Raw genomic sequence first — 22,992 nt, forward strand, 5'->3', positions numbered from 1 at the left:
GCACTCAGCAGGCCAAAGTGCCATACGCTGGGGTATTGTTTCTGTGCCCCAACTGGCGACACTGGGTAAAATTGGAAATGACTCAATGCTTATCATCATTAGGAACACGGTGATTAGAACCAGGAAGAACTTGTAAACAGCATCCAATTATTGGTGAGAGAACAGACAAATAGATTAATGGAACAGAATAGAGAGCCCCCAGATAGGCTCACATGAATATAGTCAACTCATCTTTGACAAAGAAGCAAATGCAAAGCAACAGAGAAAAGTCATTAAAGACCCTCATTTCAGAGGAGTACTTCCCCACACCCAGGAGGAAGGAATGGTACACAGGCCAAGAAGAATCTGAACACACAGGCCTTGCTAAGTTTTCCCCATCAGTCTGTTAGCATCAGACTATACCCTTTGTCCAATCACATTTCTACAGGGCTAGGCATTCCTCATTGAACCTAAGCAGAGGACAAAGAGATAGCTTACTGTGAGCGCCACCCTAAAAAGGTGCTAGCCAGGAAGGAAGACATATGCCATCATGCCATCCCCTGGAGAGAAAGCAGAAGGGTTGAGAACCAGAGATGTCCATTAATCATGTATCCAAAGCAGAAGGACTGATGTGTGAGGAGGAGTCAGAAGCAGATGGGAGGGTGCTGGGTCCAGGGCCAGTTTGAAACAAATCTTGTCAGCCAGGCGTGGTGGCTCATGCCTGTTATCCCAACACTTTGGGAGGCTGAGGCAGCCAGATCACTTGAAGTCAGGAGTTCGAGACCAGCCTGACCAGGATGGTAAAACTCCATCTCTACTAAAAAGATAAAAATTAGCCAGCTGTGATGTCGCACACTCATAATCCCAGCTACTTGGGAGGCTGAGGCAGGAGAATTGCTTGAACCGAGGAGGTGGAGGTTGCTGTGAGCCAAGATCATGCCACTGCACTCCAGCCTGGGTGGCAGAGCAAGACTTTGTCTCAAAAAAAGAAAAAGAGGCCGGGCGCGGTGGCTCAAGCCTGTAGTCCCAGCACTTTGGGAGGCCGAGACGGGCGGATCACGAGGTCAGGAGATCGAGACCATCCTGGCTAACACAGTGAAACCCCGTCTCTACTAAAAAAATACAAAAAACTAGCCGGGCGCGGTGGCAGGCGCCTGTAGTCCCAACTGCTCGGGAGGCTGAGGCAGGAGAATGGCGTAAACCCAGGAGGCGGAGCTTGCAGTGAGCTGAGATCCGGCCACTGCACTCCAGCCTGGGCTGTAGAGCGAGAAAAAAAAAAAGAAAAAGAAAAAGAAAAAAGAAACAAATCTTGCCACCATCAAGTTCCCATCATCCATTTCTCCTTGTGCATTTTTTGGCAGACTGATAAGGCAGGACAGATCCTAAAAGTGATTGGAATGTAAATAAAGGAGATCTCTGCCTCTACTAAATAAATATACAATAAAAGTTAAAAGGAGATCTCCTCTGACCAAGGTATTTGAGTAAAGTTGCAAATACGAAGGTAAGTATTGCTGCTGGTTGAGTAGTCTTATGGAAAAGGCCTTCAATCGGGTCTCAGTTTATTGTTCTAGAAACTGGGAAAAGTATTTTGTACAAGAGGACAGTGGAAGTTCCTGCTCAGCACCTGTTCTTTCCTGTGACCTCCAGTCTCAGTAGAGGCCCTAGGAGAAGAGTTTACTCTGACCGGAGCAGAAGGGCAGGCTGCAGTTAACTTGCGCCCTGGAAGAATTACAGAAGTAAAACGAGGTCTTCAGGAATCACTGGAGGGAAATGATACCGAGAGTGACAATAGAAACAAATTCTGAGCAGGAAAGCAATAACTCATGGGGATCAACTAGTGACTGATTTACTCAATCCATATCCAGTGCTCTAACCCAATGTTGACTCTGCTAGGTAAGAAAGATGGGGTGGGGATGGATGGGAGGAAAAAGATGAAGAAATGAGAAGAACAGTGGTCTCTGTCCTGAGGAACCCTCATTACAATGGGAAAGACAGGATACATGCAGGAGACAGATATGAAAACAACACTAACCTATCCTGTGCTTTACCTGAATTAGAGCAGAAAGGAGTAGAATTAAAAATTGAGGCTGGGCACGATGCCTCACCCCTGTAATCCCAGCACTTTGGGAGGCCGAGGCAGGTGGATCACCTCAGGTCAGGAGTTCAAGACAAGCCTGGCCAACATGATGAAACCCCATCTCTACTAAAAATACAAAAAATTAGCCAGGCGTTGTGGCACGTGCCTGTAATCCCAGCTACTCAGAAGGCTGAGACAGGAGAATTGCTTGAACCCGGGAGGCGGAGGTTGTAGTGAGCCAAGATCACACCACTGCACTCCCGCCTGGGCAACAAAGTGAGTGACTCAGTCTCAAAATAAATAAATAAATAAATAAAAATTGAGGAAAAGCGTGAGTGTTAGAAGAAATAATTGATTATAGAGCCAAAATATCTAATCAGAAAGATTGCGATTTCAGACATATCTGCATACTCTCTCTTCCTTACCTCTTCCTCCTGTAGCCCAGTATCATCCTGCATTGACAGCCAAGAGCCAAGGGCCCCAGAGCTGATCAGATTTCACTAGCAGTCACAGCACACAATTTGGATGAGTGGCAGTATGCTTTCCTCTAGAATGTGAGGGTGGAAGCCCCAGGAATTGAGCTTGGAGAGATAGTCCTGGCAGTAGGTCTCCCCTACTTGGCCTCCCCTAGGCTTTTCAAACCACCCAGCATGATCAGCCCCTGTCCCCTGTACAACAGCTGAGAACATGGTCAGAAAAGAGCCCTCCATTTTGGAGGGTAGTTCTGAATATGAAGAAGTAATAACAAAAATGTATGAAGAATGTAGTAGCTCAGAGAAACAGGCTTGTACCATGAAGGGTTAGGACAGTCATAAAATGGAAATCATGTTTAAATGAGAAACAACATGGCCTCAAGGAAAACAAACGCCAGTATCAGGCTTTGGTGAAAAGTTAGAACAAGGAGAGATTGTAAACTAACCAGAGGTGCGAAGAGCAAATAACAGAGCCTGCCTACATAGCACAACTCCTGCCTGCATGGCCATCAGGACACATTTGGGGCCAACCTCAAGGACACTTTTGATAACTTTTAAAACACACCATTTTACTTTCTGCTTTTTAGATTATCAAGTCATGTGAGAAACAGATAACTTCATCTAATTTCTGTGCTTAAACTCATTATGCTCTGCCATTCTGATGATTTTTCATTTTGGACTTGGCTATTTTGATTTATGGTATAAAAACAGCTGTGAAAACCAGCCTCATTAAAATGTTTTAATTAGAAACACTCCCCCCAAAAAATCTGTATTAATTAGAAACACCTGAAAAAACAGATAATACACAAAGTGGTAACTTTTCTTGAACCCATCGGAGTGCTGAGGTAGTGAGGCAACCAAGTACCCTGAAATCTAAGAAAAGACAGGTGTTTCTAAAGAGGGCTAGGATATGAGCACAGGCTCACCTGTAAGACAGCGTGGAAGGAAGATAGGACTGCTATTCAAATGGGTTAGAGGAATTCAGCTAATATTTTTAATAAATCGCTGAAAGCCATATGTGGCCAAGAACTCAGAACTCACGATACAACAGGCATTCCCACCCATTTGAAGCATCTTCATGGCCCTCCACCAGAGCTCATGAAAAGCTTGTGACCAGGGAATACATACCTAGGTAATGGAGCAGCCATCATTCTGGGAAAGGCATGAAGCCCACCTGAATCCTTTTTTTCTAAGGAACAAATGTCTTAAATCACTAGAAGAAGGGCCCAGGGCACAGGAAAAGAGCCCATTATACCTGGAGGAAAGGAACAGGAAAAAAAAAAAAAAAAATCTCTCTACCTTTGGGGAAGGGGCTGGAAACCATCCCCAGCCTAGATGATTACAGGTCTTTTACCATTGAGTGAGATCTAGGATCACTGAAAAAGCCCTATCCTCAAGATCCAGGGACAGAAGGCCCGACTAAAACTGAGGTGGGACTAGAACAGCTGTCACAGACCCACATGTTCTTCTTAGCCACTGCCCTGAAAAAACCAATGAGAACAGCGGGTATTGCAGCAAAGAAAGAGTTTAATCATCACAGGGCCAGCCATGTGAAGAGAGCAGGGAGCAATTTCTCAAACCCGTCTCCCCCACAATTCAGAGACTAGGGTTTTTCAAGAGTACTTTGGTGGGCAGGAGGCTTGGAACAATTGATTGGCTGGGGATGAAATTACAGGAGGCGTCTAAAGCTGTCTTCGCGCAGCCAAGTCAGTTCCCAGGAGTGGGTGGATCTCAGGACCTAGTGGCGTCTCTTGGTCTACTGAAATGCTGAATCTGAAAAATATCTCGAAGACTCGAAGACTCGTTCTTCAGGTTTCACAATAGTGATGTTATCTATAGGAGTAGTTGGGGAAGTTATAAATTTTGCGACCCCCGGTTACGTGACTCTGGAGCAGTAAGCAACATGCTACCATAAGGACACACGGAAAGCAAGGAAGTGAGGAAGACGCACTAAGCAATGGCAGGTCATTGTTTAACTGAGTCTATTATTCAGCAAAGTTAAAGTCCCTACCATATTTTAACCTTGCCTTATGAATGCAGTTTCAGTCTTGAACAGGAGGGAGTTCAGTTTCCCTTGCCCCAAAGTTTAACTATAAATTTCTCTCATAGCTATTTTGATCTCCATGCTAGAATAAGAAAAATACATACATATATATATGTATATATATATATGGGTTAGAAGCAGGATGGAGTCAGTCATGTTAGATTTCTCTATTTATTTTTTATTTTTGTTTATTTATTTATTTATTGAGATGGAGTCTTGCTCTGTCATCCAGGCTAGAGTGCAGTGGTGGGAACTCGGCTCACTGCAAGCTTTGCCTCCCTGGTTCAAGCAATTCTCTGCCTGCCTCAGCCTCCCGAGTAACTGGGATTACAGGTGCCTGCCACCATGCCCAGCTAATTTTGTATTTTTAGTAGATACTGGATTTCACCATCTTGGCCAGGCTAGTCTCGAACTCCTGACCTCAAGTAGATCCACCGGCCTCAGCTTCCCAAAGTGCTAGGATTACAAATATGAGCCACCACGCCCGGCCAGATTTCTTTCCTTATTTATACATATATTCTGCAAAGGCAGCTTCACAACGGAGAAATCTCTGCCCTACCTCCCAGGCTAGCAAGTACTGAGTAAGAAGCAAAAGTACTCTGCCACTGAAGAGAGAATCTCTGAGGTGCAGGCACATACTTTAGGAAGGCTGAAAGTTGGGGTAGTGCAGGAAAATTGAGAAAATACCCTCCAGGAATACCAGCATCTCTTGGTCTACTGAAATGCTGCCTCCACCCAAGCACAAGACAACACTAGAAGAATTTGAAGGTAACTATGGCAACAACAAAACCCGAACCCAGCTCAACTCTTGACTAGATTGGCCCACACTAAGAGCTTACCAGAATAAGAGGGGTGCTCATTTCCAACCATAAATACAACTTACCTCAGTCCCTACTGTCCTACACATAATATCCAGAATTCAATAAAAACAATGAGCCAACACAGAAAAGCAAGGTTTAAAAATCCTATCAACAGACAATGCAAGCAATAGAAACTGCCTCAAAGATGATTCAGATGTTGGTACTATCAAATAGGGAAATTTTAAAATCAAACCATTAATTATAACCATATTTAACATGTTAAAGGCTCTAGTGGAAAAGGTAGACAATATACATAAACAGATGGCGAATTTCAGCAGAAAGATAGAAACTATAGGAAGAGTCAAACGGAAATGTTAGAAAATTTTAAAACAGAGTAAAAGAGAAGAAGAGTGTATTTCACAGGGTCATCAGTAAATGCCATACAGCTGAGAAAAATATCAGTACTTTGAAAATGGGCTCATAGAAATTACCCAAACTGAAATTCAAAGAGTAAAAAAAAGAAAATAGAACAGAACACCCAAGAACTGTGGGACAATATAAACTGGCCTAACATATATGTAATTGAAATCCCAAATAAGAGAGAAAGAATGAGAGAGAAGAAACATTTAAAGAGAAAATGCCCAACAATTTTTTAAAAATAATGGAAGTTATCAAACCACAGATCCAAGAAGGACAGAGAAGCATAGGCAGACTAAAATACACACACACACACACACACACTCTCTTTCTCTCTCTTTCTCTCTCTCTCTCTCCTAAATATATCATATTTAAACTGCTGAAAACCAAAGATAAATAAAGCATTATTAAAATACCCATAGATCTTCATTTTATTTTATTTTATTTTATTTTATTTTATTTTATTTTTTGAGACAGGGTTTTGTTCTTGTTGCCCAGGCTGGAGTGCAATGGCGCAGTCTCAGCTCACCACAACCTCTGCCTCCTGGGTTCAAGCAATTCTCCTGCCTCACCCTCCCAAGTAGCTGGGATTACAGGCATGTGCCATCATGCCCGGCTAATTTTGTATTTTTAATAGAGATGGGGTTTGGAACTCCCGACCTCAGGTGATCCACCCCCCTCGGCCTCCCAAAGTGCTGGGATTACAGGCATGAGCCACCGCGCCCGGCCAGATCTTTATTTTAAAATTTTTAATTGGAAAGCTAGGATGCCAGTGCCACCACTCTAGCCAGCCACAAAGAAATGCAGAAATATCAAAATATCTAAATCTTTCTCTTGGCCAACTTAACTGGCTGGAAGATTTTAAAAGAAAAGTTTTCTAAGATACAAAGATGAGCAAAAGAAGAGTAGTCAAGCCTAGTTTCTTTTTTTTTTTTTGAGACAGAGTCTCGCTCTGCCACCCAGGCTGGAGTACAGTGGCGCGATCTCAGCTCACTGCAAGCTCTGCCTCCTAGGTTTAGGCCATTCTCCTGCCTCTGCCTCCTGAGTAGCTGGGACTACAGGCACCCACCTCTGTGCCCGGCTAGTTTTTTTGTATTTTTTAGTAGAGACGGAGTTTCACCGTGTTAGCCAGGATGGTCTCGATCTCCTGACCTCATGATCCGCCCGTCTCGGCCTCCCAAAGTGCTGGGATTACAGGCTTGAGCCACCATGCACGGCCGCCAAGCCTAGTTTCTAATGCACAATAATACTTTGCTTCCAAAATAAATGGGAACCCAGGTCTTGTTTTCTGATCTTCCCTTTGAGACCAAAACTTCAGGCCATCTCCTCATCTGCAGTCTTCCTTATCTCTTCCTTGACAGAAGTCATTTTTCTTTCTGAATCTCAAAGTTTTCTTCCCTGAGTTGTCCTAAATGTTGTACTGGGCCCTATCACTGGAAATGCCTTTTTTACTCTAAGCCCAGGGAGAAGTCAGAATTCTCTCACTTCTCTAAGAAGTGATTTATGAACTCCACAGGCAGCATGCAGTCTTTTAGGATGTACCCTTGCTGTTTGCAGGGACAAAATACTCTGAAGTCATTCACCATCTGTTTCATCACGACTTACCAGGGTTCCCCTCCTGGTGTCCCTCTGATGACTCCTGTTACTCTCCCTGAACACTCTCTATCTTCACCTGCCCATTAAATATTGGTGTTTGTTCAACTTTCTGTCCTCTACGTAATTCTCTATCAATAATTTTCTAAGTGAGAAGAGACTTCCTCAAGGGGTGCCTCAGAGTTGGAGAGGGAAGGAGAGAGGTAGAGGTGTAATTTTAAAAGCTTTTTTTTTTTTTTTTTTTTTTTTTTTGAGACGGAGTCTCTCTCTGTCGCCCAGGCTGGAGTGCAGTAGCCGGATCTCAGCTCACTGCAAGCTCCGCCTCCCGGGTTTACGCCATTCTCCTGCCTCAGCCTCCGGAGTAGCTGGGACTACAGGCGCCCGCCACCTCGCCCGGCTAGTTTTTTGTATTTTTAGTAGAGACGGGGTTTCACCATGTTAGCCAGGATGGTCTCGATCTCCTGACCTTGTGATCCGCCCGTCTCGGCCTCCCAAAGTGCTGGGATTACAGGCTTGAGCCACCGCGCCCGGCAATTTTAAAAGCTTTGTTAGCATTATAATACAATTTAATACTTGTAAACTTGACAAACTAGATATGAAAATTAAGATAAAACTAAAGAAAGTATGTTTATGTTCAAAAAGGTTGAAAATGAACTTTAAAGGGCTAAGAAACATGGTCCTGTATATGTCTCACTACTTCTAAATGATTTTATCTACATTCTTGGCTTCTTCTACACCAGTGGTTCTCAACAGAGATGATTTTGGCCCCCGCTCCCAGGGGACATTTGCCAATGTTTGGAGACACTTTTGGCTATTACAAGTGGAGAGGGTTGCCACTGGCATCTATTGAGTGGAGGCCAAGAAAGCTACTAAATGTCCTCCAGTGGAGAGCACCCCACAACAAAGAATTATCTGGCCCCATGTGTCAATAGTGCTGAGAATGAGAGCCTTGCTTTACTCCCTATATGCTGATGACTCCTCAGTCTTTATCTCTGGCCAACACTTTTCTACTTAACTCTAGAAAAAATATATTTATTTTATATATATTTATATATATTTATCATATATAATATATACAATATGATGATAGCTACCTATTAGGCATTTCCATTTCAAAACATTTATTTTTGGCTGGGTGCAGTGGCTCATGCCTGTAATCCCAGAACTATGGGAGGTCAAGGATGTCAGGAGTTTGAGATCAGCCTGGCCAACTTGGCAAAACCCCATCTCTACTAAAAACACAAAAATTAGCCAGGCGTGGTGGCATGTAGTCCCAGCAACTCAGGAGGCTGAGGCAGGAGAATCACTTCAACCTGGGAGACGGAGGGTGCAGTGAACCGAGATCATGCCACTGCACTCCAGCCTGGGCAACAGAGAGAGACTCTGTCTGAAAAGTAAAACACACACACACATTTTTTTTTCTAAAACAAAATTCACTTATTTCTCCAAAATTTACTCTTCTTTCTCTAAGATCTACTAAGACAAAATCTTTCAAATTAATGTATTTACCATTCCCATCCAATCAATAAAGTTCTTGCACATTTCTTTTCCTCTTGCCAATTATTAGCAGTAGAAAATCTTTAAGCAGGTCATTTAATTTCCCCATGCCTTGGTTTTCTCAACCGTAAAATAGTAAAAATAATAGTACAACTGCCTCCTAGTTATAAACAACAGAAGTTTATTTCTTTTTTTTTTTTTTTTTTTTTTTGAGAGGGAGTCTTGCTCTGTGGTCCAAGCTGGAGTGCAGTGGCCGGATCTCAGCTCACTGCAAGCTCCGCTTCCCAGGTTCACGCCCTTCTCCTGCCTCAGCCTCCCGAGTAGCTGGGACTACAGGCGCCCGCCACCTCGCCCGGCTAGTTTTTTGTATTTTTTTTTTTTTTTTAGTAGAGACGGGGTTTCACCATGTTAGCTAGGATGGTCTCGATCTCCTGACCTCGTGATCCACCCGTTTCAGCCTCCCAAAGTGCTGGGATTACAGGCTTGAGCCACCGCGCCTGGCCCCAGGAGTTTATTTTTTATAGCTCTAGAATCTGGGAAGTGCAAGATCAAGGCGCCAGTACACTCTCTGGTGAGGGGTTGCTCTCTGCTTCTTAGATGGTAGCTTCTGTGTGTCCTCAAATGGCAGAAGGGCTGAAACAAGTCCTTAACTAGTCATCCTGCCTCAGTCTTGCTCCATTCCAATTCATCTTTCATAGGGTTTTCAAAAAGATTTATCAATTGTTTGTTCATCAAAAGATGTCATTTAGTGGTCACTTGCACCCTGCTAAACTTCTGCCACTATCACAATGAAGATGACAGCAGAGTAGAGTTGTACCGTGGTGAGAACTGAACTTCCATTATTTGGGCTGAAATGGCTCAAGAAATTTTCAGCCCTCTTCTGCAAAAATTTTCTTTCAAAGAGGTAAAAGGTAATTGATTTACCTATGGAAATTGACCTGACTTTCACATTATTGGCAGTGATTTTGATAGCATGCAACAAAGTAAAAGAGGAGTTTCACAACACTTCTACTTTCAATCCTCTTCCTTTGACACTAACTGCTTTCCTCATTAATATTACAGTTGTATGTGAGTTGGCTTATGAGCCTTCTGAAAGTGATGTGGCAGAAACTACTACTGAGATGGGGAAAAGGTATTTAGAGTTCTATTTACAGGTTAGAGATTGTAATGTCTAAAAGGTTTTCTGTAGAATGTGTTATTAACTTGTTTTAGAAGAGTCATGCTTCAATGACCTTCATAATTGTATTCATTTATCTCCCAAATATACATTATGGATTTTGTCAAATAATACAAAATATATTTTTGGTATAATCATTATTGAAGTATAATTTTTTAAAAAAAATTTTCCAGCCTGAGCAACATGGTGAAATTCCATCTCTACTAAATAAAAATTTAAAAAATTAGTCAGGCATGCTGGTGCGTGCCTGTAGTCCCATCTACTCCGGAGGCTGAGGCATGAGAATCACTTGAGCTTGGGAGGTAGAGGTTACAGTGAGCCAAGCTTGCGCCACTGCACTCCAGCCTGGGCAACAGAGCAAGACTTTGCCTCAAAAAACAAAACAAACAAACAAACAAAAACCAAAAAAAAAAACAACTAAGACATCATTTAAAGAGTTGGTAGGCAAGCCACAGAATAGGAGAAATATTTGTAATAGGTATATTTGACAAGAGACATATCTAAAATACATAAAAAAACATTAAAAATCAGTGAGAAGAAGATAAGCTAATTCATAAGTGTGCAAAAGACTTAAACAGAAACATCACAAAAAAGGATATCCAAATGAACAAATAAGCACATAAAAAGATAGTAAGTCACTACGTATCAGAGAAACGCACACTAAAAACGCAGTATCACTACATACCCACCTGGTTGGCTAAAGTTTAAAAGATTAACAAGACCATGATATATCTCAATTAAAAACAAACAAGAAAATCTCAAATTGCCTAACAGGTCAGATCACCACCCTGCTCAAAATTCTTCAATGATTTTCCATTGCTTTCAAGATGATGTTAAACCCTTCAAAGTGACATTCAAACACTTCAGGATGGCACATAGCATCTGAGAGTGTATCTAAATATCACAGCTGCCCCACGGCACAGGATGCTATGTGCCATCCTGAAGATTCCAGCACCTAGGGTCTTGAGGTATATCGTGGTCTTGTCAGATTCTGCCCAATCCTATTCCAAACTTCCCCAAACTTGCCATGCTGTTGCCATGTTTGAGCCCATGCTGCTTTCTGTGAACAAAGCTATCTTGCCAACGCATACTTATCCTTCAAGATGAAACTCCTCCATAAAGCCTTCCATGAGTTACACGTAGCTAAACTGTTGTTCACAAGAGGAAGGGTCGTCTACGAGTGCTGACTCTCTGGGATCTGCCCTACCTTCACAAAGACATGCCTCATTTATGAACACACGAAGCACAGTGTGCCATATTTTGGGTACCTTGACCTGGAGAGAATGTTGGCTATGGATTTGTTTTGTTCCTTCAGGGCTTAGAAATGTAAACTGTTTGCTGTTCTCTACTGCCCTCTGTTGAAACGAACGTGGACAATGTGCATCTCTTCTGCAGGACAAAGGAACCCAGTTTTCAAGGAAATTAAAGAGAGATCTGAATGGTTTAACATAAGAAACAGCCAGCTAGCCGGGCGGGCGCGGTGGCTCACGCCTGTAATCCCAGCACTTTGGGAGGCCGAGGCGGGCGGATCACAAGGTCAGGAGATCGAGACCACGGTGAAACCTCGTCTCTACTAAAAATACATAAAATTAGCCGGGCGCGGTTGTGGGCGCCTGTAGTCCCAGCTACTCGGGAGGCTGAGGCAGGAGAATGGCGTGAACCCGGGAGGCGGAGCTTGCAGTGAGCCGAGATCGCGCCACTGCACTCCAGCCTGGGCGACAGAGCGAGACTCCGTCTCAAAAAAAAAAAAAAAAAAAAAAAAAAGAAACAGCCAGCTAACGGTCTAGGGGAGTGAGAGTAATAGTCCAGAGCAGGCCCAGGCCGGGCACAGTGGCTCACACCTGTAATGCTAGCACTTTAGGAGGCCGAGGCCAGGGTGGGGGCTGGGGAGGGGATCACCTGAGGTCAGGAGTGGGAGACCAGCCTGGCCAACATGGCAAAACCCTATCCCTACTAAAAGTACAAAAATTAGACGGGCATGGTGGTGGGTGCCTGTAGTCCCAGCTACTCAGGAGGTGGAGGCAGAAGAATTGCTTGAACCTGGGAGGTGGGGGTTGCAGTGAGCCGAAATCACACTACTGCACTCCAGCTTGGGTGACAAGAGCGAGACTCCATCTCAAAAAAAAAAAAAAAAAAAAAAAAAAAGTACAGAGCAAGGAGAACCCAGGCACACTTAACTTAAGCCACTTGGTCTGCTCTTCTGATTGAATGTCTCTTGGCCTCAGCATGACTTCAGGCAGTGGTACTCAGAAAGAAAGGCTTGTTTCATTTATCCACACTCTGGCTTTAGACACTTAGTGAAGAGGGTGGCATTCGAAGTTGTAGTAGAAAACTGGGAGTTAGATTCTAACACATAGGGTCTGCAACTCAAATGGCTTGGAACCTTCCCGTCAGCCTGTTTTGCCCTTTAACTGTATCGAGTGCATGTGTCTCCAGCAAGGGTAAAGATTCAGGTGGGTGGGAACTTGGTCCTAAGCCAAACACGCTAAAGAATGCTGGAAAATGGTCCTGGGGAAGGTTGAGGCTGTTCTGCTTAGTAGCAAGTAAATACTCGACAAGAACATTTGAAGAACTGTGACTGAGGCTCTAACCAATTCAAACTTGCCTCCTTGTCACTGGAAATAGACCTGCTGCAAGGCATCAGCAAATAAGGAGTCATCTCTTTGGCTTCCAGTGAATTTTCTAAAAGCACAATTCAACTCCAGTCTTTGTCTCTAGTTCTAGCCCAGATTTCTCCTTCCAGTTACCCAGCTGATATTGACCACTCCTCTACTATGTCCACAGGCACCTCAAACTCAGAATATCCAAACCTGAACTTACTATCTCTCCCCAACCCCTTCCAGCTAAGCTTCTTTCCATCGTATTCCCCACCTCAGGGAATGGCACCTCCTGAGCCAGGAATCTGGATGTCATTGTGATTCCCACCTTCTCTGTCATAACCCACATCCAATTGTGCTGATTCTCCTTGCTAAATATCTCAACCCTACCACCATTACCTTAGTCTGAGGCCGTCTTCATCTGCCACTGTGCAGAGACCAACTCATCTTTCTGCTCCCAGTCTTACTCCTCCAACCTATTTACAAGCAGCAACCAGAGTAATTTTGTCAAAGTACAAATTATATTATGTCACTTTCCTGCTTCAAATAATTCAGTGGCTCCCCACATGAAGGGGTGGCCTGCCCCTCCACACCTGTGGGCGTTTCTTCTTGAGAGACTTGAGAAAAGAAATGAGACACAGAGACAAAGTATAGAGAAAGAAAAAGTGGGCCCAGGGGACCGGCGCTCAGCTCACAGAGGACCCACGCTGGCACCGGTCTCTGAGTTCCCTTAGTATTTATTGATAATTATCTTTACCATCTTAAAGATAAGCAAGTGGCAGGACAATAGGATCATTTTAGGGAGAAAATTAGCAGTAAGACATGGACAAAGATCTCTGTGACATGAGTAAGTTCAAAGGAAAATGCTGTGCCTTGATACGCATATGAAACATCTCCATAAACCTCTTAGCAGCATTGCTCCAGCAAGTCCCACCAGCACGTCCCACCTTATGCCATAAGGTGGTTTTCTCCTATCTCAGTAAACAGAGCATACAATCGGGTCTCACACCGAGATGTTCCATTGCCCAGGGATGGGCAGGATTTTTAACCAGCAAGCTGCCTTCAGGCACTTGTTTAACAAAGACACATCCTGCACAGCCCAAAATCCATTAAACCTTAAGTCACCACAGCACATGTCTCTTGCAAGGACAAGGTTGGGGATAGGGTCACAGATTAACAGCATCTCAAATACAGAACCAAATGGAGTCTCTTATGTCTACTTCTTTCTATATAGACACAGTAACAGGCTGATCTCTCTTTCTTTTCCCCACATTTCCCCCTTTTCTTTTCAACAAAACCACCATTGTCATCATGACTCATTCTTGATGGTCGCTGTCTCTTTGGAACTGTTGGGTATACCTGCATACTAACAGCAGACAGAACAGGCACACAAGGATTAATATGAAATTTACAACAGCAGTACTTTAGATGGTCTTAACCAAAGTGACAGGGTTAAGATTTGCGAGGCCATTAGCAACTCCTGCAATTGCCTCAGTTTCTGGTATCAACACAGAGATCACATACTTCACAAAGTAATAAAATATCACAAAGCAAGTGGAGGCAGGATGAGATCACAGGATGGCGTTAAAATTAAGATTGCTAATGAAATTTTGGGCATGCATTGTCATTGATAACATCTTACCAGGAAACAGGGTTTGAGAGCAGACAACCCGTCTGACCAAAATTTATTAGGTGGGAATTTCCTAATAAGCCTGGGAGTGCTACAGGAGGCCGGGGCTTATTTCATCCCTTTGGCTTCAACTGTAAAAGGTGGCACACTTCCAAGGGGGTCGTTTATAGACCTACCCTCAGAGCGCATTCTCTTTCTCAGGGATATTCCTTGCTGAGAAAAAGAATTCAGCGATATTTCTCCTATTTGCATTTAAAAAGAGAAGAAATATGGCTCTGTTCCATCCGGCTCACCGGCGGCCAGTTCAAGGTTGCCTCCCTTGTTCCCTGAACATCGCTGTTACCCAGTTCTTTTTTCAGGATGCCCAGATTTCATATTGTTTAAACACACATGCTCTACAAACAATTTGTGCAGTTAAGGCAATCATCACAGGGTCCTGAGGTGACATATATCCTCCTCAGCTTACAAAGAAGATGATGGAATTAAGAGATTAAAGACATAGGAAATTACAAACGTATTAATTTTGGAGAACTAATAAATGTCCATGAAATCTTCACATTTTATGTTTTTCTGCCGTGGCTTCAGCTGGTCCCTGCATTCAAGGTCCCCGACTTCCTGCAACATTCTTTCTCCCTTTTTCTCTATATAAATGTGCCATGGCGATGAAGGCTTGTTCATTCTCTCGATTCTGACGCAGGATTCTTCGACTGGTCCGGCACACTAAAAACAAGCTGATAAAACAGATACACATAATTCCAAAATTTACTGCAGTAGAGTTCCCAATAGACTTAATCCAAGTCGTGGGGTTTAATCCATAAAGATGTTTTGCCACTTGATCTAACACCTCAGCTCCAGGCACAATATTTAAGTGACTTTGAGAGGCTTCAAACATTTGTTCTTTTAATTTAGAAATGTCTAAAGTGAGATTATCTTCTCTTCCCTGTAGATGGCGTCTAACCATGTCCCAGTGATGTTTAGACTCATTATAAACTTGGGGTGTAATACGAAAATCTGACGTATTCCAGTCACACTGTAACTGGAAACAATGTTCCAAGCTCATGAGTCTATCTCCCATCCAAATGACAGTTTGTCTAAGATCATTAATTTGATTTGCCAATTTTTGATTGATACCAGATTGTGAATTCCACAACCTTGTGGAATTCTTTTGCCAATTGTCAACAAAGCTTACTGTCTGAACAGAAGAGTGCAATGCAACTCCTGCCACAGTGGCTGTAGCTGTGACTGCAATTAATCCCATAATCACTGCAATTAAAGTAAAAATGAATCTTTTGGATCTATTTAAAATGCCTTTTAATACTTCAGTCAAAATATGGATGGATGGTGAGGCCTCCCATGGTCGGTCCATGGACACAGGGATCCACACGCCTTCTCTTGCTCTCACTAGCAGAATACGGTGCTGCCAATCAAAAGTCGAATCAATGCAAGTAAACAATCTGCAATTTTCACAAGTTATAGTTTGGGAGTCCGGTTTAATAACTATATTTCCTGTGACTAACATATAAGGGGACTTTACACAACTTTGTAAAGGAACTGTTAGACTGGAATTTAGGTTGATAGAGTAAAATGGCTTATAATCTCTTGTTTCTATAGTTTGATTTCCAGACCAAATTCTAAGGTGGTATGAAGCTACAGTAAGCCTCCATAATTCTGGATGTTCAGGACCAAAAACAGGACTTATTATTTTTGGTCTTGGAGTAGAGATTCCCTTTTCTCCCCATATCCAAGGGTAGAAAGACTGTAATTTTTTGTGCTTACCTTTGTCTAAATTTTCTGTTAAGTCACTATCAACAGTTGGACTCACTAGTGCACTGGGACAGAATTGAGTTTGTCCTGTGCAATTGTGGTAGAATTGACCTTGAGGTGCCCAATCTATAACAGTTCCGAATGTATTGTTTTGTAATATCACCGCACTATCGGCCACACATTCTTCCCAAACTAAATCTTTTGATTCTTTGGAAATCTCTTTGGGGCAAGTTTTCCCTTTTGGCCTAAATTTTAATGATCTTTGATAAGAAAAGTCTTGTAAATAGTTTACCTGTGGTTTGAGTGACATTCCGCTTACCATGTGATAGTAAATCTACTGGTGGGACTGACAGTAGGTACTTCTACCAACCAATTTTGGATAGCAGGTATTAAACATCCTGGTGCTCTCCCTAGGCAAATAGGAGGATAACGATACCCAATGGAAATATTTATCATCATTCCTTCTTCCTCCGGTTTGGCAGGGCAACGATCATCTGTGGGACCAGGTACCCACACACTATTATTAACATATACTTCAATAGGATTATCCATCCATGTGACTGCCCGAATTAAGGGCGAGAAAGGCACATAGGCCCAGTAGGTATAATTAGCTGCAGCTGCAGCTGCTCCTGCAGGCATGGGGAGACTTACCACCATTGATACAATCATTAAAGCTGCAAGTAGCATTTTTTCTGGGGTTTGTGTCACCTTTGTGCTAGCTAGGCTTTTTCCAGCTAACGGTGTCAGCTTCTTTAACTGTGTCCAGGTTGGCAGCTCTGCCTTCTTGGTGCATGGTGACTTCATCTGTTCTTCTGATATCACCACTCGGTTCATCATGTGAGTCAATGGTGCTCGATTGTGGTGTTTCCGTCTCCATGGAGGCGCTTTTCTTTGCATCTCCGATGGGTTCATTGTAGAACTTTAAATGTTTAGTGGGTATCCAAACAGGAAGCTGATTTTCTCCTGGTGAAACACAAGCAAAACCTCTTCCACAGGTTATCACCTTCCCTATTTCCCATGTCTTATTTTTGTTTTCTTTCCACCAAATCAGTTTTCCTTCATGTGGACTGTTCTTTTTACCGGTAAGATGTTGTTCTGCAGAAGTAGTAGTCTGATTTCTATAAATGTTTAAAAATTTTAAAGTATAGAATGCTAGATTAAGCTGCATCTGAGGAGTGGTACACTCCTTACTGTCTCCCCCTTCTTTTGTTTAACTAACTGAGTTTTGAGTGTTCTATTAGTTCTTTCAACTATGGCCTGTCCTTGGGAATTATAAGGAATTCCTGTTGTATGTGTAATATTCCACTGATTTAAGAATTTTTGGAAAGCTTTACTACAATAACCTGGTCCATTGTCAGTTTTAATTTTTTCTGGAACTCCCATTACAGCAAAACAAGATAATAAATGTTTTTTTTAACATGGGAAGTACTTTCTCCTGTCTGGCAGGTTGCCCATATGAAATGTGAATAAGTATCAACTGTTACATGAACATATGATAATTTTCCGAATGAAGGTACATGGGTAACATCCATTTGCCATAATGCATTAGGACACAGACCTCTGGGATTAACTCCTGCCTCTTGAGTGGGCAGGTGTAGTACTTGACACTGGGTGCAGTGTTGTACAATATCTTTTGCCTGTTTCCATGTGACATCAAATTTGTTTTTTAACCCTGCTGCATTTACTTGAGTCAAAAAAGCATGAAGTTCTTGTGCTTTTATGAATGCAGAGGATACCAGTAAGTCAGCTTGTTCATTTGCTTTAGTTAAAGGTCCTGGTAAATTAGTGTGTGCTTGAATATGAGTGATATAAAATGCAAAATTCCTTTTTCTTACAGTTTGTTGTAATAAACTGAACAGCTGGTTTAACTGATCATCCATGCTATATTTAATTAGAGCTGTCTCAACATCCCTTGTAGCCTGTACTACATAAGCAGAATCTGATTATCTGATTATTTATTAACAGGTTGATTAAAATCTTGTAACACTGTAATGACTGCAACCAACTCTGCCCTTTGAACCAATTGATATTGAGTTTTGATTACTCGCTCTTTTGGCCCTGTGTGAGCCGCTTTTCCATTGCTGGAACCATCAGTAAATACTGTCAGAGCATTTTCTAAAGGTTCATGTCTGGTAATTTTAGGTAAAATCCAAGTAGTCAATTTTAAAAACTGGAAGATTTTTGTTTTGGGGTAATGATTATCAATAATTCCCACAAAATCAGCAAGGCCAATCTGCCATGCACCAGAATTGATAAAGGCTTGTTTAACTTGTTCCTTGGTTAAAGGAACAACTATTTTGTCTGGATCATTACCACACAATTTTATTTTTCGTAATCTTGCCTGACCAATTAATGTAGCTATTTGATCCAAGTACAATGTAAAAGTCTTAATTGTACTGTGAGGAAGGAATGACCACTCCACAAGATCAGTATTTTGAATAATGATGCCTGTTGGAGAATGTGCAGTAGCAAAAATTAAAAGTTGGAGTGGGGCTAAGGGATCTATTCTACTTATTTGCGCAGACTTAATTTTTTCTTCCACTAATTTAATTTCTTTTGTTGCCTCTGGGGTTAATATTCTTTTACTATTTAAGTCTGGATCTCCTCTTAGGACAGAGAACAAATTTGACATGGCATAAGTAGGAATGCCTAGAGTTGGACGAATCCAATTAATATCGCCTAACAATTTTTGAAAGTCATTTAATGTTTTTATTTATTTATTTATTTATTTATTTATTTATTTATTTATTTTTTTTGAGACGGAGTCTTGCTCTGTGCCCCAGGCTGGAGTGCAGTGGCGCGATCTCGGCTCACTGCAAGCTCCGCCCCCCCGGGTTCACGCCATTCTCCTGCCTCAGCCTGCCGAGTAGCTGGGACTACAGGCGCCTGCCACCTCGCCCGGCTAATTTTCTTGTATTTTTAGTAGAGACGGGTTTCACCGTGTTAGCCAGGATGGTCTCGATCTCCTGACCTCGTGATCCGCCCATCTCGGCCTCCCAAAGTGCTAGGATTACAGGCTTGAGCCACCGCGCCCGGCCTTAATGTTTTTAATGTGTCTTATTTTTATTTTTTGTGGCTTAATTTTTCTGTTTTCTATTTGCATCCCTAAATAATGAAAAGGAGCAGAGGTTTGGATCTTATCAGATGCTATTTTTAGTCCTGCATTGGCAACCTCTACTTGCAGAAATGTATAACAGTCAATTAATTTGTCACTTGTTTCTGCAGCACATAAAATATCATCAATATAGTGAATGATATAACAATCTGAAAATTTGTCTCTAACTGGTTGAAGGACTTGACCTAAGAAAGTTTGACAAAGAGTTGGACTATTAAGCATTCCCTGAGGTGGTACTTTCCACTGAAACCTGGTGACTGGTTCTTTATTATTTACGGCTGGTATAGTAAAGGCAAATTTTTCACAATCTTGCTCTGCCAGAGGAATGGTAAAAAAGCAATCCTTTAGATCAATTATAATTAAAGGCCAGTCTTTTGGGATCATGGCCGGAGAGGGCAATCCGGGTTGAAGAGGCCCCATGGGTTGAATTACAGCATTTACGGCTCTTAAATCCATTAACATACGCCATTTGCCTGATTTTTTCTGAATTACAAATACAGGAGAATTCCAGGGCGAGAATGAAGGTTCAATGTGTCCCTTTTCTAATTGTTCCTTTGCTAATAAATGTAAAGCCTCCAGTTTTTGTTTCGGTAGCGGCCACTGATTTACCCATACCGGTTTTTCTGTTTTCCAAGTTAATGGAATGGGTTTAGGAGGCTCTACAGTGGCCGCCCCTAAAAAGGATACCCTATTCCTTTTCTTTCTTGATTTTTCTCAGTCTCAATTGGGACTTTTTTTTTTTTTTTTTTTTTGAGACGGAGTCTCACTCTGTCGCCCAGGCTGGAGTGCAGTGGCGCGATCTCGGCTCACTGCAAGCTCCGCCTCCCGGGTTCACGCCATTCTCCTGCCTCAGCCTCCCGAGTAGCTGGGACTACAGGCGCCCACAACTGCGCCCGGCTAATTTTTTGTATTTTTAGTAGAGACGGGGTTTCACCGTGGTCTCGATCTCCTGACCTTGTGATCCGCCCGCCTTGGCCTCCCAAAGTGCTGGATTACAGGCGTGAGCCACCGCGCCCGGCTCAATTGGGACTTTAATGCCATTTTCATTTTTTCCTAACCGCTTTCCTGGTATATATCCCATCTTAGTCATGATTTTTTGACTCGTGGGGCTGTATAATGGAGCGGGCATAATGATTTCCACACCCCATTGTTGTAATAAATCTTGACCCCATAGATTAACAGGAATTAAAGTAATCATTGACTGAACAGTACTTTCTTGATTATCTGGTCCTAAACAATGTAAAATCATTGTACTTTCATACACTTCCGAAGCCGTGCCTACGCCAACAAGTCTTGTAACAGCCTTTTGTTTAGGCCAATTTTTTGGCCACTGATTTAAAGCAATGACAGAGATATCTGCTCCAGTGTCTACCAACCCTTCAAACTGTTTTCCTTGAACACAGGTCTGCTCTCAGAGACCTGACTTGCCCAACATGCAGCCTTTCCTGCCGGATCAGTGCTTCCAAACCCTCCTGTTCTTTTTATCTCACTGTTTCCAACTTTAATATAAGGTAAGAGTAATAATTGAGCAATCCTGTCTCCTGGACTGGCACTCCAAGGAATTGAGGAACTAATACCCAATTGAATTTCGCCTTTATAGTCTGAATCAACCACACCAGTATGAATTTGAACTCCTTTTAGATTTAAACCTGATCTTCCTAAGATTAGTCCTACAGTCCCCTCAGGCAATGGGCCGTATACCCCTGTGGGGATTTTTCGTGGAGGCTCCCCTGGAAGCAGAGAGACTGCTTGTATGGTGCATAAATCTACTGCTGCACTGCTGCTTGTGGCAGGGGACAGGGGGGATAATTGCTGTATTGTGATAACTGGCTTATTCCCTGAGACACTTGTGACATGGGGGTTGTCCTTCCTGAAAACCCTGAGGAACAAAGGACTGAATTTGGAATGCCCCAGTTTGTTGCGGGGCCTGAGGCTGGCCCCTCCTCTTGTTTCCCAACAGTGGTTGCCCATTTTTATCAAATTTAGAATGACATTGATTGCCCCATGTTTTCCCTTTTTACATCTTGGACATACGCCAGGTGGCTCTTTATCTGTTGTTGTAGTAGTTTGAGTAGTTACATTTTGTTTATTTGAGACTAGGCAATTCTTTTTTAGATGACCAATTTGACCACAATTATAACATCTTCCCCCAAATGTTCTAATTTGTCATCCTAAAGCAACTCCTGTGATTGCTTGAGCCATAAGCATAGCTTTATGCATAGCTCCTCCATCGCAGGCTTTAACATACTCTGAGATTACATCTGATCCTGTGGGAACCCTTCCTTTTAATGGCTTAATGGCTGATTGACAATCAGGATTGGAGTTTTCATATGCCATCAACTCCACTATGACCTTACGGGCATTCTCAGGCATTCTCATCGGTAATTGACTTTTGAGCAGCATCTTGAAGTCTTGCTACAAAATCAGGGTAGGGCTCTTTAGAGCCTTGTCTTATTGTATTAAAGGAGGGGCAGGCAGTTCCTGGGTCTTGGATTTTCTCCCAGGCCCTAAGGCAGATAGCCCTGATTTGCTCAATGGCCTCATTTGGCATTATTACTTGTTGGTCAACAGTGCTCCAATTTTGACTTATTCCTAATAGTTGATCTGCATCTATGTTAATTGGAGGATTGGCAGTCCTATTTCTTCGGACCTGTACTTGTGCCCCATCAATCCACCAAGTCTTAAATTGTAAAAATTGAGAGGGTGAGAGTGAGGATTTTGCCAGAATCTCCCAATTATAAGGAATGAGCCTATGTCCATGAGCAATGGAATCTAATAATGTTCTCATGTAAGGAGAGTTGGGTCCATATTGTTTTACTCCCTCTTTCATTTCTTTTAGCATTTTTATAGAAAAGGACTTATATCTGGCTTCAGCTACGGGAGGCTCTCCCTCTTGGGCCCCTTCTCCAGGTGGTCTTGCTTCTAATATTACTGGGAATTGCCACGCCTCAATGTCTCCTTGTTTTCTTGCCTCATCAATAATTTTATGTAATGCACTACCCTGTGTACTAGGCAGTGCTGTAGGATTAAGTCTCATGGTGGGCGGCTGAGGATATGGCGACCTGCCCTGTGGTGCTGGAAATGTTCCTGGCTGTCCAGACAGATTTTCTGGGGGCTGCCGATACTGCAGTTCGGCTGGCGGCCAGTATTGATAGGCTACTGGCGGCTGGGTCTTATTTTCTACCAGCTGATATTGTGGACACTGTATTTGGATTGGCATTGCCATGACAGAGACTCTATCTTTTTCTATTTGATCTTCTTTTGGAGTTTGCACTCCTTTAACCTGCATTTGAGGTTGTAAAGTTACAGGCATTTGAGCTGCTGTAAGAGGAGTTGGCCATCGTGGTTTAGACTCTGATGGCTCTGCTAATTCTGGACCTTTTTCCTCTAATTTTAACGTTTCAGGATATATCACCTCCTGTAATTGATTATTGTCAACATTTTGCGTTGACTGAGCCATTACCGGCTTTGCTACACATTTACAGTGTGAACTTTCTTTTCCTTTTCGGGATTCTATCCCTGCCTCTTTTTCACAATCTACTGCACAGCTTTTAGGGACATCAGAAACTGGAACGCTATCTTCTTCTGTTTGAAATGGTTCTAAAACTACTTTAATAATGACCCAATCATTCCATACTGTAAGTGGGATGATTTTACCTTCCCTACTTGCTTGTTTTAATTCTTTGCCAATTTTTTCCCAGTCTTTTAGATCTAAAGTTCCCTGTTCCTGAAACCATGGACAAAACTGTTCTATTGTTTGAAATAGCGTAATTAGATTTTTTGTAGAGACTTTAACTCCCCCTCTTTTTAAAAGAATTTTAGTAAAGCT

At 42.5% G+C, this 22,992-nt stretch overlaps 1 protein-coding gene across 1 annotated transcript; it reads right to left on the reverse strand.

The window, feature by feature from the left end:
- Positions 1-13,375: 13,375 nt before the first annotated feature.
- On the reverse strand, positions 13,376-16,360 carry LOC139359422 (endogenous retrovirus group K member 7 Env polyprotein-like). Its single transcript, XM_071082173.1, has one exon. The coding sequence runs from the start codon at positions 16,356-16,358 to the stop codon at positions 14,883-14,885; it is 1,476 nt and encodes a 491-aa protein (XP_070938274.1). The 5' UTR covers positions 16,359-16,360; the 3' UTR covers positions 13,376-14,882.
- Between the last annotated feature and the right edge of the window lie 6,632 nt (positions 16,361-22,992).

Source organism: Macaca nemestrina, chromosome 1, assembly GCF_043159975.1.
Source record: "Macaca nemestrina isolate mMacNem1 chromosome 1, mMacNem.hap1, whole genome shotgun sequence".
Lineage (NCBI taxonomy): Eukaryota > Metazoa > Chordata > Mammalia > Primates > Cercopithecidae > Macaca > Macaca nemestrina.

Excerpts from the sequence above, each read along its gene's own strand:
- LOC139359422 (XM_071082173.1), bottom strand. The coding sequence starts at position 16,358 with ATGTCACTCAAACCACAGGTAAACTATTTACAAGACTTTTCTTATCAA.